Source organism: Sceloporus undulatus, chromosome 1 (assembly GCF_019175285.1).
Source record: "Sceloporus undulatus isolate JIND9_A2432 ecotype Alabama chromosome 1, SceUnd_v1.1, whole genome shotgun sequence".
Lineage (NCBI taxonomy): Eukaryota > Metazoa > Chordata > Lepidosauria > Squamata > Phrynosomatidae > Sceloporus > Sceloporus undulatus.
Window position 1 is genome coordinate 210,659,076 of NC_056522.1, and position 17,548 is coordinate 210,676,623.

The 17,548-nt window shown below is 38.4% G+C and overlaps 1 protein-coding gene across 1 annotated transcript in view; it reads left to right on the top strand.

Moving 5' to 3' along the window:
• Window positions 1-17,548, top strand: part of STK39 (serine/threonine kinase 39) — a 167,603-nt gene that overhangs the window by 86,775 nt on the left and 63,280 nt on the right. Inside the window, exons 8-10 of the mRNA XM_042458437.1 lie at window positions 3,525-3,532; window positions 4,118-4,166; window positions 4,265-4,330. Coding sequence (XP_042314371.1) covers window positions 3,525-3,532; window positions 4,118-4,166; window positions 4,265-4,330 — 123 coding nt within the window. The remainder of the gene's footprint in view (window positions 1-3,524; window positions 3,533-4,117; window positions 4,167-4,264; window positions 4,331-17,548) is intronic.

The following is a 17,548-nucleotide window of genomic DNA, read 5'->3' on the forward strand; positions in this document are numbered from 1 at the left end:
TTAGAGCCCGGACAGACAGGCCAAAATAAAGCTGCTTCGGGTCACTTAAGTATGCTGCTTAAATGACACATACATTTAAGAGGGCAGAAGCTGCCAGAGCTGAGCTGCACTCCAGTACTTAGGACTGGAGTGTGGTTTTGGTGTGGCTTCTGGCCTCTTAGGATGCATGTATCATTTAAATAGCATACCTCCAAAGTGACCCGAAACAGCTTTATTTTGGCCTCTCTGTTTGGGCCCATAGTAATGGCTGCTAGATTAACAATAGGAAAAAAAAAAGGAAATTGGAAGAAGTGCTAACAATAGATGAATGGAAGATGAAGGTCATGGGTATGAGGGAATTGGACATCATGACATTCTTAATTAACGATAGGTTAATAAACAAAACAGAAAATGAATGGCTTCCTTTTGAAAAATTATGACACATATAAAGGTTAACTCAGTGGAAATGTCAAAGAAATGCTGAAAATATAGTTAATACTAACTTCAGAGGGAAAGTTAACTTAGGCCTGAGACAGATGGGATGAAAAAGGCGTGGTGGCAGCAATACTAGGGTTCTGGACCGGGCAGCAACCACACGATTCGGAACCATAGTATGTCATGGCGGCGGCCTGTCTGCACAGCCGCTACTGTTTTGACGTAACACATGCATAGCGTCTGCACATTCCAGTGCGGCAGTTACATCCTGAGTGTGCCATTAGTGCACTCGTGACATAACCTGAGTGCTGGTAAAAGAACCCAGAAAAACTCCGGAGGGATGTCACATGGTCTAGCAGCTGCGGTGTCCCTCCGGAGTTGAAATTGGCACATGCAGACTGCTGTTTTTGGGCGTTCTGTACCGGGCCATAATAATGCTATATTTTCTGATTACTTACTATTTAATTTTGGTGTAAGTATTTTATTGGAATGAAGAATATTTAAGGATAAAAATTATCTATTTAAATGAAATCAAACAAGATAACACATAGTTACTTTATAATAGATAACTTTATTAACCATTTAATTTTATGGGAAAGATATTAGTGTAAGTTTTAAGCTAAATATTCAATATATAACAGATGATGGATATCTACATTGAAATGATTAGAGAGGTTCATTGGTTCAAATTAATCACTCTCACCTAATGGGAAGAGTTAAATGGTACATGTTTGTACTTCGATGAATCTGTATATCAACATTTTTTTAATTAGCATTATTTTTTAAGTCAAGATCATCCAGATTTCTGTACTTACCTTTTACAATATATGACTTTTAAATGTAAAATACTAATTTAAAAAAGGAGCGGTTTTTTCCCTCTCATTTTTGGCCTGACTCTTCCAGGTTGGGGTAGACCCGGCATGGCTTTCTGCCACATTCAGGGTGTGAGTTGTGTAAATGCTATGCCCCCAATGCAGCCCAATGGCAGCCCTTTTGGCCTGTCTGTTTGAGACCATTATGCACTTTTCCAGTATCAGTAGAGCAATTGTGTTAACGAATTGTGAATATGTAGTAGAAACTAACCCTTGTGAATGCTTCAGCACTCTCTCATACAACTCTGGGGACTGTTTGCATACTGTCTTCAATTCCTTTGCCTTTTTATTTTCTCTTATTAACTTGAAATCCCCATGGCATGTGTTTTAAGCAATGGTCTGCTACTTGGCAGCTGATAAAAATATTTTCCCTTATTTAGTCGGAAATGCTCTGGAGAATCCATTTTTATTAAGCTGCAAAACTGTGCACCAATGGCCTGTTATTCCGGGGTTGGATTAAAATGAAGCAGACCAGCAATTATCTTTTAGGAAACACTGTAAAATGAGCTATCCTTTTAAAAAAATAGTACAGCTTGTAATACATAATTTTACTTTATATTATTCCATGGCCTCTTTTTTATAGCACACAAAAAACATAATGAATAGATGTCTGCCAATATAGCTTGTAAAATGGTTGAAGTTATTTTCAGTCTCCTTTTATATATCATCCTCTGTGATGAAATGGTCCCATTTTTGTTTTGACTAGTACAGTGGTGCCTCGGGATACGAAATGCGCGGGTTACGAAATTTCCGGGATACGAAAAAGTTGGATTGGCAAAAACTGTTTCGGGTTACGAAATATTTTTCGGGTTACGAAATTCATTTCGGCGCGAAATTCAAATGCTATAGGCTTCCAGCGCTAACGGAAAGCTATTTCGGGTTACGAAATTTTCGCGTTACGAAAGGAATGGCGGAACGAATTAATTTCGTAACCCGAGGCACCACTGTAGTACCATAAAATAACCGAACATCTTCCTGGCCCTCTCCATTATCAGCAGAATGAGATCCATTGACTTTGTGCAGACATTAGTTTGTTGTCACTAACCTGAGAGTCTGAGAGTTTCTTCTCCACCTGCTGCTGAGAGTGGTTGATGGTCAAGCTAGTCCTCTGTCAAATAAAGCGAACTGTGTCTGCTGTGAGGAAACTGAAGGGATTTCTCAAGAGAAGTTTCACTTGGATTGGATTGGGAAAGCATGGCAAATGCTTCTTGACTGAGTTGATCAATCAAATCCTAGGCTACAGCTGGTGGCGCAGTGGTTAAATGCTTGTACTGTAGCCACTCAGTCAAAACCATAAGGTTGCGAATTCAATAGCAGCGAAAGGGCTCAAGCTTGACGCAGGCTTGCATCCTTCCAAGGTCGCTAAAATGAGTACCCAGATTGTTGGGGACAACTAGCTTGCTGTTGTAAACCTCTTAGACACTGTTAGTTCAGTATGAAGCGGTATATAAATGAAGCTGTTTGTTTATTCTGCAATTGCTCTTGCTTATTCACATAATTTTACAAGGGTCTGGAAAACATAATGAATCCTATTATTAGTTTCAACTAGAGTATTACCTGTGAATTGATTCACCATTAAACATTTGATTCAATGAGTCTATTCTAGTTGAGGACTAACCAATAGGATTTATACACATATCTTGCTCGTACTTTCTCCAAAACCTTGCCACTGCTGTGTCTGTTCTGTTTCAGTGAGCTTTTTTTTTGGGGGGGGGGGGGATGAACAAAGAATTGGGAAAGCCAAGAAGCCTTCTATTTGGAAAGACCGCTAAACTATTAGTATCCCTTAAAAATATCTGAACTCTGCTCAAAGAAGGCATTGCTGCTTTGTAAATTAATTCTGTTGGTTTTCTGTGTGTCTGTAAACACTGAGGGTAGCTACTCCCTTATCCTCTTTCCCCTACTGTTCAGATGGCCCCTTTTCTATATGTAAACTTCTTATTTGTAAACCAAGAGAAAAAGAGGAATGGGAGGCTGGAAGAGCTAACGCAAGAATGAATTATAAAATGACTCAGCAGAGCAATATTTTCACATTAGCTGCTAAGGTGGTGGTTTCTATTATGCATGGTTTTTACTGCTGGGATAGAGTATCTTTCTCTACCTGTGGCAGTAGTTACCAGAATGGCTGTATCTATTTGAACGGGTTTGTGTGAAAAAGTGTCCTAGGTTTAAATGTAAACAATGTAAGGCATATTAGTATCTTAATTTTGTCTCTAAATGTTGTTGCTTTCCAGCTAGGTTCAGAGGTGTGTATGTTGTTTTGTTCCTACCACACACAGTGCTTCTAAAAGTTTCGGTGTTGTTGCTGCCTTAGACAATCAGCTGAAGACATTTTCCTGTACTTCCTAAATAATAATATTACTGTATATACTCGACTATAAGTCAAGAAATTTTTGCGTAAAACTAGACCCAAAAAACACAGGTAGAGTTATTGATGGGCCAATAGGGGACAGCTGGGCTGAGGAGGAGGAGAAGGGCATGCACGCACCCCTCAAGCATCTTTTGCAGCCCATCTGTATCCTAAGTTTTACCCTTGTCTTATGCATGGGTCATGGCAGAGTCCATAATTTTGGCCCCAAAACCTGACCTTGACTTGTATATGAAGTCAACTTATACTCGAGTACATACAGTACATATGGGTTTTCCCATTCTAGAAACCAATGGGGAAAAAAGTTTATTCAACAGAAAAATAGAATATTAAAACTTTTTGAACCAGAGCTGGTCATGCCTGTTATATAAATACTAAAGAAGAACAATATCCTGAACTATAGGTATTGAGAGACGCTTTTTTGTGTGTCTGCTTTGCTCTCAATTTTTCATTTACCTTTCAGGCCTACAGCTGCAGAACTTTTAAAATGCAAATTTTTCCAGAAAGCAAAGGTAAAATAGTGCTACAAGTAAATTTGTTCTGCTTTAAAAAGTGAAATTTTCTGCTTCAGTGGAATTTATCTTAATTATAACAATGTTTGTTTTTACAGACTAGAGAATATCTGATTGAAAAACTGCTTACAAAGACCCCTGATATAGCACAAAGAGCAAAAAGGGTAAGATTCCAAATACTTTTGTTCCTTAGTGGACGGATAATGAGATTCTTGGGAGCGGGAGTTGTTGGCATAGACTAGTGCTTCTCATGCTATTTTATGTGCTCGAACACCATTTCCCCCAATGTGCAAGAGACTGGTGTCATATTTGTAGCAAATTATCATATTCACATAAGGGTGAAACAAATCACCCCTTTGCACCGCCACCTGGGCAGCTGCAGAGCACAGTGTTTTGATGCTGCACACTATGAAGCCACCCAGAAGCCGGCTTCCAGCTGCCCGGCTGCCCACATGTGGGCCAGCTTCCGAACATCATAGGGGTGTGGCAGTTACACGTCTAAGCCCACAGCACACCGGGAAGCTGCAGTGGAAAAACCGCTAAAGGCAGCTTTTCCATAGTCAAAAAAGGAGTGGTTGAAAAATGCTCCTTTTTTGGCCAGTGCCACAGTGAACTGGGGCTACAACATGCGGCTGCCACAGCTTCAATTCATCTTCAGGTGGGGTGGCTTCATGCTGACCCATGGGGGCCATATATTTGACACCATAGTTTCCTGGAAATATGTCATAGCAGCTGATGATTTGTGGATCCACTGGTCCACCACCACTTTGAGTAACTCTAGTAATGAAAATAGAGAGAGTGAAGAATGGGTTGGCCATACCATGAGGGTTGGCATCTTGAGCCATATTCACATTCACAGTCCAAAGCATGAAAATACATAGGATATATTTCCTACCGTGCAGATAATGGACAGAATCTAATTTATTATTATTATTATTAACCTTTATTTATGAAGCGCTGTAAATTTACACAGTGCTGTACATGCAATCCTTTTAGTTAGACGGTTCCCTGCCCTCAGGCTTACAATCTAAAAAGACATGACACAGAAGGAGAAGGGAGTGGTGGCGGGAAAGGGTAAGAGGTCCAGCAGTTCCTCTCAACCTCCGAGGCCTGGACCAAGGCAGATGGACTGAAGGGAGGGCTTGGCTTCAAAATGGAAGGTTAATCATTATCCAGGGAAAATACATACTCACAAGTAGGATAATGCATATACAGTACATAGCAATACAGGAAATGGATCGATAAACAGCCAACAACAGAACATCAGATAGTAAGCGACAATTATGCGATGCCTGGGAAGGCTTGGTGTACTTCCACTGGATCCCATTGCTCCTGCCAGAATTGGTGATGTTTCCTTCCTCCAGCAGCTCCCATGGACTCTAAAAACCTAGGCCTGAAGTCTAAGAAACACTGTGGAGCAGGATTTTTGCTACCTCAGGAGACTTTACCAGGAGGGGAAGAGGAAGAATGTTTCAGTTCCGCTAGCTCTTTTTGATACTGCCAGTGCCTTTGGGCAGAGGGTGGGAGGGATGCTGTCCCAAACATTAGTGCCTTTCTGCACTCATAATCTGTTGAATGGCAGCTGGATTCCATCCTGACATTCTCTCCTGCAACCCCTAGGGCAGCTGCTGCTGGCATAGTGTTTATGGGTAAGGCAAGGCAAAATTGCAATTCTACGGCTGACTTGGTTTGCTTGCATTTTACTCTCCAGACTGGCATCCAGATCATGTATTGGAATAACAGGCAGCACTGTGTGAGTGAGAGAAAGAAACAGACAGACAGACAGACGAGTTCAGTGGTAAACCTTGAAACACAGAACTCTTCTGCTGGATCTTCTCTTGGCTAGAACTTGAATTCTCCCTCCCATTTCAAAATGATTTTGGATTTTAATTTCCACTTCCTTTTACTAAGCTTCTATGGCATTTGTAAAAAATGAAAGGTCCAGTATGTATTAAAGAAGAAAAAATGTTGAGTGTTCCATAGGATGTTGCCTTTTTGAAAGCAACTGATTAAAGGGAAAGTTTATTGTGTATCTACTAGTGAATAAAGGATGTAACTAGACACTCTCTTAAACCACTAACCGTCACTATTTCTTCCCCTTGTTTCTCATGGGAACCCTCAAATGTTTCTTCCCTGGATCCCTCCAAATGTTGTGAACTTCTATTAGACCCAACCAGTATGGGAATGGTCAGGGATGGTGGTTAATCCCTGACCATTGCCCATACTGATTGGGACTAATAGGACCTAACACATTGAAAGAGGATGATTTCCAACACATTGAAAGCACTCATTGGAAGGGGGAGATTTTGGTGAAGGCTGGTCTAGTTGAAGCAGACATGTCATGCAACTTCAGCATTACCTACAGCATTTTCTCTGTTCCTGCTCCACTAGTGTTTGTGCAGCTCTGGGTGGGAAACATGCGGCCCTCTAGATGCTGTTCAGCTGCAGCTCCCATCAGCTTTGCCAGCACAGCCAATTGTGAGGAATGCTGGAACCTGTAGAATTACAGTGTCTGCAAGACCATATATTTCCCATCCCTGGTGCTGAAGGTGGTGTTGCTGTGTTGCATGTCTGATTAACCTGGAAATTGCTCAATTGGATTGGACCTGGATTTTTCAGATAATGGCTATTTCAGACCTGTTGTGTCTCACTGGGAAAAGGGAAGTGAAAGAAATTCAAGCCGTTCTTGTCTCAAACATTTCTGAGCTTGTTATCACAAAATAGCATGTAGCTCAATATAAAGCCATGGTCTTCTCACCACCTGAGGCATTTTAAGATATATACAATAATGTAAAGTGTGTGTTTAACTGCTTTACAAATCCATTTGCCTGATCCCAGTCACCTGACTTAATGTATTATTTAATGGGACCAACATGAAGACTGTACTAAGATATTGAACCCTGTCCTTCAACTACTTTAGATACCTTTCAGTCCAATGACTCTCTCTTGCTGTAGAAAGCACATCTATGAACCAAATTTGTCCAAACTTGACATTTTCTTGTACGTTTGAGGCTTTTTGACAAATTTTGTTTTTTTTCCTCAGAAAAGTGCTATTTTATTCATTTTGAGTGGAACTTGGTATGAAACAAATTTTAAAGATTGTAGATATTCTGTATAGTATTTTGTTTCATTCAGATTGGAAGTGAAATAATTAACATATACACTGGCAAAGCTAGTTAAACCTCCTAGTTTTATCATAACATTGTATAAAAATTTGTGTGGCTGTATGTTTTTTTGGCAAAGACTAGGCCATGAATAATGATTTTAGCTTCATGATGGTGGCTTTGCCCATAATCCTGGCTTCATCACCATCCTTTGAAATAAGTTTTGGTCCCTGACACATGCATAGCAAATAGTTGACAGGTGTTTCCTATGTCTCCCAGTATTGCTATTGCTTTCCCACCTGTTAATACTAATTGTGTTGCTTATGGCAGATACATAAGATGTTCATTCACAGACATCCACTAGATGGAGATCATGGACCAGCTGTTACTTTTCCTAGCTGACCAGTATAAGCATTCTCAAACAGGCTTTCCTGATTGAGGTATCAATTTCTCATCAAATGATTTTTGGATGTAAATGCCTGTCAACATCCAAAAATGCCCGTTTGGGAGAAGAAAAATACTGGAGAGTTTTGGCTTTCTTCTCCCAAACTAAGGATAGTATTGGACTTGTAGTTGGGACTAGAAATGTTTTAACAAACAGGACTTCATTTGTATGTGTGAAAAAGTCTACTGTTCTTGTATGTGAATTTTCTGTACAGTTTGAGTATTTTAATTTGAAAATCTGAAATCCAAAATGCTCCAAAATCCACAACTTGAGTGCTGACAAGATACCAGAGTGGTTCAGTGTATACAAATGTTGTTTCAGGCACAAAATTATTTAGAATATTGTATAAAATTATTTTCGGGCTATGTGTATAAGGTGTATATGAAACATAAATGGATTTTGTGTTTAGACTTTGGTCCCATTTCCAAGATATCTCATTATGTATGGTAGGCCCCTGGTATCTACTGGCTATCTACTGGGCCCAATTCCAGGAACCTCTGTGAATTCCAAAATCTCTAGATGCATCCATTATATGCAATAAGGTCATAAAATGGTGTCCCATATATAAAATAGCAAAAACAAGGTTTTCTTTTGGGCATTTTAAAAAACATTTTCAAGCTCTGGGTGGTTGAAGGCTAACTGTATATGCAAATACTCCAAAATCCAAAACTTTTTTAGTTCCAAGTATTTTGGATAAGAGATACTCAACCTGTATCAATTTTTCCATTAATAAAACTAGGTTGGGTTTCTAAAATTTAGATGTTAGGTATTCAAGTCATGTTCTTCCTTTTCTTTACAAAATAATTTTTCTTCCTGTTAGCACTGAGGTGGGCAACATAATCCCTCACTATTGACTATGCTGGCTGAGGCTGCTGAGAATCACAGTCCAACAATGGAGGGTTACAGTTTTTCAGCTCTGTGTAAGCAGGAAAGGTTTCATGGACAACTCAACAATGGCATTACCTATTGTGTATCATTTCTCTTGTTACATATTCTTAAAAATATATAGCCCTTTGAAATATAATAGCTAAACTTCTTATTGTAGGGGAAAACCCCCAGTGTAAACTGATGAAGCCAATGAGAAGCACTTGGAAGCCCTACTCATTCCAGTGAGCAGAGCTTGGGTTCCTACTTTTTTAAAAGGAGTACTTACTTTGCTTCTTACTCTAATTGCTCAATGGATCATTACTTATTACTGCAGTATAGAAAGTTAACTTGCTAAGTTACTCACTGGTGACACATTACTTTTACTGTTGTTGTGCCATTGGAAAATACAGGAAAATACTCTCTTGTTTTCCCAAGCGGCTAAATCAAATATTGCACGGTGGACATTCTGAGAAAAATGCAAAATACATTAAAGTAATCCTTCCAGGCTGCCTTCTTCTTCTTTTTTCCATTGCCTAGATTGGGCCAGTACACATGCCCAGTAGTGAATACAGGCAAACACCCTCACCGGATTCCACTGAAAAGTGAAGACTTACAGCTGTGGCTGGTACAGGCAAAAACAAACAAACAAACAAACAAAAAACACACTTAACTGTTCCAAGGCAATGGATCCTGTTTGATCTTGAAAGCTAACCAAGGTCAGATATAATTAGTACATGGAAGGGAGATTGCCAAGGAATACCAGGTGCTGTGGGGCCTATTCAGAGGAAGGGAATGCTAACACCCCCCCCCATCTTAATATATCGTGCCAAGAAAACCTTATGTTAGGATTGCCGTAAATCAGAACTGACAAGAAAGCACATAATAGCAACATCTAGCTTGTTATAGCAAAATAAATAAATAAATAAATAAAAATAAAAATAAATGGTACTGTAATTGCTAAAGTAACATGTTGAGAAAAGGAGTTACTTCCTATTTCTGTCAATGAAAGATGAAGACAACCATTATAACAGAGTGCCTTTTAAGTTCCATCCAAGGCAGACAGTTTAGAAGAATTCCATGGCGCAGAAGAACCAGCAGGGGCATATTCCTTCTGTTTGATTCCTTGTGGAGGTCATTTATCAAGTTGACCAGAGCAACCTCTGCCCCATAGTCAGGCCTGAAATCAGACTGAAATAGATTTAGATAATCTGTCTCATCAAGAAACTCTTGGAGCTGGAAGACCACCTCTCACTCTGGTACCTTGTCCCATTGGCTGATATTTGTTATTAACAAATAGAGCTCTGTAAAGTTTGTATTTGTGCAATATGATGTCACCCAGGGATTAAAAAAACCCCAGTGATCTTATAACTGGCTCCTTTAGATATGATGGAACTCTGCTTTATTTTAAAAAGGGATTGAGTATTCCCTTTACTCACTTAGTTGGTCCCCCTCTGGCTTTTTAGAAAGCCAGGAAGGGCAAGCTCTAACACACATATGATGGCCCTTTCTTCTCCAAGAACCTTGTCTACATCCTTGGACTGTTGGAAGGTATCCCTTATCATTGGATAAACAGGGACCAAAGTTATAGCCACTGGATCAATATTAATTATATTCCTTGATGGTCTTCTGTTGCACTATAAAGACCTTCTTCTTTCTTAGAATGTGGCCAGAGAAGGGCTGGAAGTCTGGAAATCGAGTCTTATGAGGTATGACATAGGGAGCTGGGTATGCTTAGCTTGAAGAAGGCTGAGAGGTGAGATGATAGCAATCTCTAAATATCTAAAGGGCTGTCATGTAAAAGATGTAGCAAGCTTGTTTTGTGCTGCTCCAGAGAGTAGAACACAAATCAACGGATTCATATTGCAAGAAAAGAGAGTCCATCTAAATGTTAGAAATCTTGGAAGAACAATCTAAAATTTACTTTATGTTATGATTTAAAAGAAAACTATTATAAGATGTTATTTAGATGGTATCTTACCCCAGTGAGATTAACTAAAATGTATAAAAACAAGAACCTCAGTTGCTGGAAATGTAATGAAACACCAGGCACCTTTTACCATACAGTGGTACCTCGGGATACGAATTACCCAGCTTACGAATTTTTCGGGATACGAAAAAATCCCATAGGGATTTATTGTTTCGGGTTACGAACGTTTTTTCGGGTTACGAAAAAACGGCGGTGCTGTTTAAATGGAGCCGCGGCAGAGCCGCGGCTTTTTTCCCCATTAGCGCCTATGGCAATTCGGGTTACGAAGGTTTTTCGGGTTACGAAATTAGCCGCGGAACGAATTAATTTCGTAACCCGAGGCACCACTGTATATGGTTTCAATCCATAATATAATTTCAGAAATTTTGAAAATTAAGATTCCAATATATCATGAAATGAATTTGCTCAATATGTTACATATGTTAGAAGGGAAAATTGAAGAAGGAAAAAACCCACAAAAAACTTCTATTATATATAATTAATAATAATTAATAATTTGTTTTATTTATATACCGTTATTCCAAAGATCATAGTGGTGAACAGCAAGTAAGCTAATTAGCAAGTAAGCTAATTTGCCCCCAACAGTCTGGGTACTCATTTTAGCGACCTCGGAAGGATGCAAGCCTGAGTCGAGCTTGGGCCCTTTGCTGGTCTTGAACTCGCAACCTTGTGGTTTCGAGTGAATGGCTGCAGTACAGGCATTTACCCACTGCGCCACCAGGGCTCCTTGTATAGTATATGCTAGGAAATGGAAAAATCAAAACACTCTCACTGTAGAAGACTGATTATGTAAACTATGATATGTTGAGTTTAGATAAATTAACAATGATGATTAAAGATGGTAAATTACCTAATTTAGAAGAAGAGTGGACTGAAATAATATAGTTTTGGAAACAAAGGTGGGGAAATTCTGTTATACAATTTCTAGGGAATTAAGCAAACTGAGAAAACAAAAGGACGGATAGATTAAATATGTGTTTATTGCATATTGGAACTTATTAAAAAAGAATAGATTGCAAAATGGTAAAGAAAGGAAATTTTGGTAGTAATAAACCAGACGGATGGCAAGGGGAAGTCATTTGAATGTAGTTGTTTCAGAGGTTTATATGTCAGGTGTTAGAGTGTCCTATATGTGGTTTTGTATTGTCTGCTTTGTTTATATTTTGAAGTATGTGTGTGATAGTTATATGTTGAATACAACTTAATCCATAAAAGAAAGGACCTTTTTAAATCGTAAGAGCAGGTGAATAGATTGCCTCAGAGGGTTTTGGACTCTCCATTTTTGGAGGTTTTTAAACAGAGGTTGGATGTGCAGGAATGTCTTAGTTGTGTATTCTTGCATGGCAGGGGGTTGAACTGATGGCTCTTGTGATCCCTTCTGATTCTATGATTCTAAGGGGATGTGGGAGTTGTACTAGGAAAATATCTGGAGGGCTGCAATTTTGCAGCTCCTGCTCTTTCTAAAAAAAAAGTCCCCCAAAACAAAAGTGGCATTTAGAGGCTGTCTGATATTCACTGTCTGACTCTCCAGGAAGTTTATTTTAGTTGAGATAATTTCTTCTGGAACACATTTAATTTGCAAGTAGGGTAAATTGTTTGCATGGGACTCATTAATATTTTTATTACTGTTGCTGCTGTTTTAATGGTTTCTGTTTGTTGGCTTTTATCTGATTATTTTATTTTTACCTTACATTTTTTGTCAGTCCTGAATTGTTTTTTTTTAAAGGGCAGGTTATAAATATGGTAAATAAACAGGTGTCTGAAATGGGCACAGTTGACAGAAAACTTTTAATTTTACCTTTAGTTAAAAATGTATTTCTAGGTGCCAGTGTCTTACTGCTTATAGGACTCAGAATCATTCCAAACCAACTATGTTTTGAAATGTGCGAGGGAATGGATCCTTGATTCTCTATACATTTTAGACTACAACTTCCATAATCCTTTACCTTTTGTTAGAGAGTTCGGGGCTTCAAGGAATTGATATCCAAAACATTGGGATATCAGCCTTGATTTAGAGATGGTGGGTACATCTGCACTATGCATTTACATCAATTTCATACCACTTTAACGGACATGACTCCATCCTCTGAAATCTTTAGATGTGTACTTTGGTGACGTACTTAGAATTTCTCTATGGACTAACACTGGAGCTCTCTAGAGGGAAGAATTCTGAGTACTTAACCAAACTATCTACTTAACTTAACTACTATCAAATTCCACATGATTCTATAGAAGATACGAATGCCTAAGGGTGGTAGCCAAACAACAAGGCCCTCAGTTTCTTACCAGTCTTAATGCCATTCTTTCTCCTCTCTATTGGCCCAGAAATGTGCTCCCAGCAGTAAATATCTGATGTTGCCATGGCTGCTTCCATTATAAGATTTTTCTAGATTTTCAGGATGACATGAGATTTGAGATTTTTTTAATTAATATTAAAAAATTTAACACAGTTTACAAAGATTATATATAGAAAAAAATTCTATATCTCATTCCCACTTCCCACCCTCCACCATTATTTTGGGAAGCTCATAATTCCCATAATTACAGGCAGTTCTGTCTACTTTTTTCCTTTTCCTTTCTTTTGTTACTGTCTATTTAATACGATTTATCTTCAAAATTTCACAACTCTGCTAATTTATGTTTAAATGTTTCTTCAAACTTATATAACTTAAATGTTGGTCTTGAAAAGTTATCATAGATTATTGTTCTAATATAGTTTTCTTTAATATTATATTTTACAAATATTCTACAGTCCAGGTTTCCTTTAAATGATCCACGAATAAATGGATTTTATTCTTGTTTGTGATTTTCAAAGAGGTTTCCTTCTATGGTACACATTTCTATTATTTCTAGCATTCTAGTCATCCACTCTTCTATTATGAGATTTGAGATTTCGTGAGAGATCAGGCCTGCCTCACCTGTTAACTGCCAGTCTTGAGCTGACTGACTGGCAAGAAGGGTTGGTTTTTACACTGAGTGACACTAGGCAGAGCAAATTTGCTACTAACATAAAATATGTGCTCAAGCATGTTAAAGTATATTTATTCCCCTTAAGCTAATTTTCCAGGCTCTGCAGAGATCCTGGGAAATGAGGTCTGAAGAGAATTTTTCTGAAAAGTCGGAGAAGTGCTTCTCCAACGCATTTTGAGGATTATGTGAGTGGAATCCTTGAGAAACATTCCAGTACAGTGGTACCTCGGGATACGAATTACCCAGCTTACGAATTTTTCGGGATACGAAAAAATCCCATAGGGATTTATTGTTTCGGCTTACGAAGGTTTTTTCGGGTTACGAAAAAACCCCGGCGCTGTTTTAAATGGAAAGGCCGCCACCGGAGGGCAGCAGAGAGCTATTTTTTTCCATTAGCGCCTATGGCAATTCGGGTTACGAAGGTTTTTCGGGTTACGAAATTAGCCGCGGAACGAATTAATTTCGTAACCCGAGGGAGCACTGTACCTCTTCTTCTCTATGTTTGCATAAATGGCTTATCTGTATCTTTTACTCTACTCCAGCCCACACTTTGAAAGAATTCCTTGTAAACAAAGTCATAGAATATAGATATTATATAGCATATGTCTGCCATAAATTAAAGTTGACTCAATTTTATTATATAATCCTGTAGTTCCTGTTCCCATTTTAAACCTGTACCACCTTTAAAGTTGTGCAACATTATTTTGTGCTATCCCTCCCTATCTTTTTGGAAAGGACTAATCCCTTTTATTGTGTGTGTGTGTGTGTCTTCAAGTTGTCTGTTGATTAGGGATGCTCCTCTATTGGGGCAATTTGTCGAACCCCATAGTTATATCTGTAAAAGACTAATCAAGACACCTTAAGGACTAATCACTTTTATTGTGTGTGTGTATGTGTCTTCAAGTTTTCTATTGTCTTATGGTGACCCTATGAATTTAACAGGGTTTTCTTAGGCAAGGAATATTCAGAGGTGGTTTTGCCAGTCTCTTCCTCTGAAATAGAGCATATGGCACCTTGTATTTGTTGGTGGTCTCCTGTCAAAATTGTAAACAGGGCTGACCCTGCATAGCTTCCAGGATCAGACAAGATCTGCTGGCTTTAAAGTATTTGGGTTGGAATCAGTTTTAAAAGATTTATCTTTAGGAAGATAAAGCAGAGATAGGCAATTTGAGGCTGTGCATGTTAAAGACTCACAGTTAACATGCGGTGCCATTGTATGTCAGAAATTTGGACTGTCCCTGAGTTTGAAAACCTGGCAAACCTAGCAGAAAAGCAAGGATGTAGAGGAGGGAACGTTCTTAACTTTCTTGTCTAACTCAAGAAATGCTTGTAAACAATCAATTTTAGTTTAAATTGACTTGTAGGGTATCTGCATCATTTGCTATCATAACAATATCAGTATCATTTAATATAATTCAGTATCTATATCAGGTCTTCAGTCGTTCAGAACACACTGCAGAAATAATCCAGTTTGAGACAGCTTTAATTGCCCTGGCTCAATGCTAGGGAATTCTGGAAGCTGCAGTTTTATGAGACATTTAGCCTTTTCTGTCAGAGAGCTCTGGAGCCACAATAAACTACAGTTCCCATGATTTTCAAGCACTGAGCCAGGGCAGTTAAAGCGATCTCAAACTGGATTATTTCTGCAGTGTGTTTTGGACCAATGGCAGCCTTCCTCAATTCAGAGCTCTTCTTTTTTTTTAGACCATTGCTTCCATTGGCTCCTGCCAGTATGGCTGATGGCTAAGGATGATGAGAGCTGTTGCCCACAATGCCCAGAGACATCCATGCTAGGGAAAGCTGACCACTGTAATCAAGTTATTTGAGATATTAGTTGACTAATCTGAGTGCATCTCTTGATTTGTTTCAAGGCTGTTGCTTAACTTCACCTAATACGGTTTAACACAGTGAAAACCTAGAGATGATCAAAAGCATTGAATACTATAAATTATTCTGGTTAATCTTAAAACCACAAAAGCCAATTTTCACTTAGACAAAATTATACATTTAAAAAAATTACAAGCACTTTGATTCTGGCCTGTGACTGAAATAAATCTGTCCATTTATTCATATTCAACATGTTTGCTATATTTATTTGGTTTACGCAAAGAGACGCAGTAGTTAAGGGTGTCCCCCACTTTATATTTTAGTACTGAAATATACAGCAGATGGCAGAAGTCCTCTTGTTTTTTCATTTATATCAATATGAATGTAAGAATGTTACAGAATAAAGGGCTGAATTTTCTGTTTAGAGGAGAAATGATATAAATTAAACAAAATTACATTGGTACTCCAAATTATTTCTCCTTCTTAAATTCTCCTCTTTTTTATACTGTGGCATAAGCAACAATATTGGTAATATAAAATACACTGAATATTTCAGTGGTGCATAAGAAGTAACATTGTTTTCTACTTTTGGTAGTGTTAACACCAATAGATAGAACACTTAGTATAAAGAAGGTGCAGTGATTTATGTAACGACTTGTGCAATTGAACTGTGAGGTCAAGGAAGAAAATACCTAGAAGGAAATGGAGGAAATGAAGGAAACTTTGTACAAGTGGTACAAAATTTGTGCTAATAGAGTGACTCTACTGAATACAACCCACTGAATGTTGTTGTTCAGTATTGCCAGAGCTTTCATTGTAGGTCAAAAACAAAGGCTCAGGAGTCCCCATTATATAATGCTGAATGCCTGAAGTTTGTATCCTGAGTTGAATGGCGACCATGGAAGAGACTGTTTTACAATATTCCTTAAACTATTCTTGCTTTCTGAAAATAGCAGAGAAAGAGTTCCAAACATGATATTTCAATTCAATTCAATTCAATCTTTATTTACAGTCAATAGATCCGGCTAGATATGCTATAACTTAAAACCATATCAAATAGAAGCTTACATATAACTTAAAACAATATAAAATAGAAAGGTTATATAAAAAATACTGGAGGTTTACATAAAATTAAAATTATCTGATTGGGTTACAGCAGTAGAGATTATTTTTGGTTATATAGGCCCATTACAGACAGGCAAAATATGGCGTGGTGGCAGCGGTACTAGGGTTAGGGAGCGCGCACCATGCAGATGCTCCCTAACCCTACTACGTACTCCATAAGTCAAAATGGCAGCACCCTGTACACACGGGTGCCACCATTTTGACGGGACGGACGCTTAGCATCCACATGTCGTGGTGCACTCGGGCTTCAGAAGTGCGCCACAAAAAGAACTTGCTTTTTGCAGGTTCTTTTTTTGCCAGCAGGAAACCGCACAGTTCATCCACTGCGGCTTCTTGCTGGCGAAAAAGGAGGCGCCGGCAGGCCGCCCTTTTTGGGTGATCTGTTCCGCGCCATAATTATAGATCTAGGGAATGTTGCCATTAGTATGATCCCTTTTTGATAATTCGATCTCTCTAATTTTAACAGCTAAAGACAAAAAATTTACAACAGACAAGGTAATCATGAATTTGTCTTGCAACAACATGATATGTCAAATGGTGAGCTTTGCACCTTGGCCTTAAAACATTAGGTTGTATTCCACATTCACTTTCTGTTTTGTGCTCATGCACAGATGGCTTCTCTGGAGTTGTGAAATAAAGTTTGAATATTAAGTATTGTTTTACTTTGATGCATGCTACATTTCTCTGAGCTATACTCAATAAATTTACTGAAATGTCCCTCAAAGATTAAAAACATGTATTTTGGGTAGCTTGAGCTATAAACCAAGATTAGATATACAGATTTAAAATATTAAATAGCATTTCCCCCCTCATGGTTGTTAGACGGAATGCAAAGTAAAAATTCTGATAGAGGCACATATGGCTTTGGGGGCAAAGCCAGTTTTGTTTTGCTATTATAAAGTTTCTGCTTCAGCAGAAAAGTCTGGGATATAATCATTCACCACGAGATGGAGCAGTCAGAACAGATAATTTCAGAGCCTGTTTTGAGTTGTATTTGGCATGATCCTGTTTTCTTTTCAGCCCTTTGGAACTTGGTGGTATAGACAGGCAACTCGAT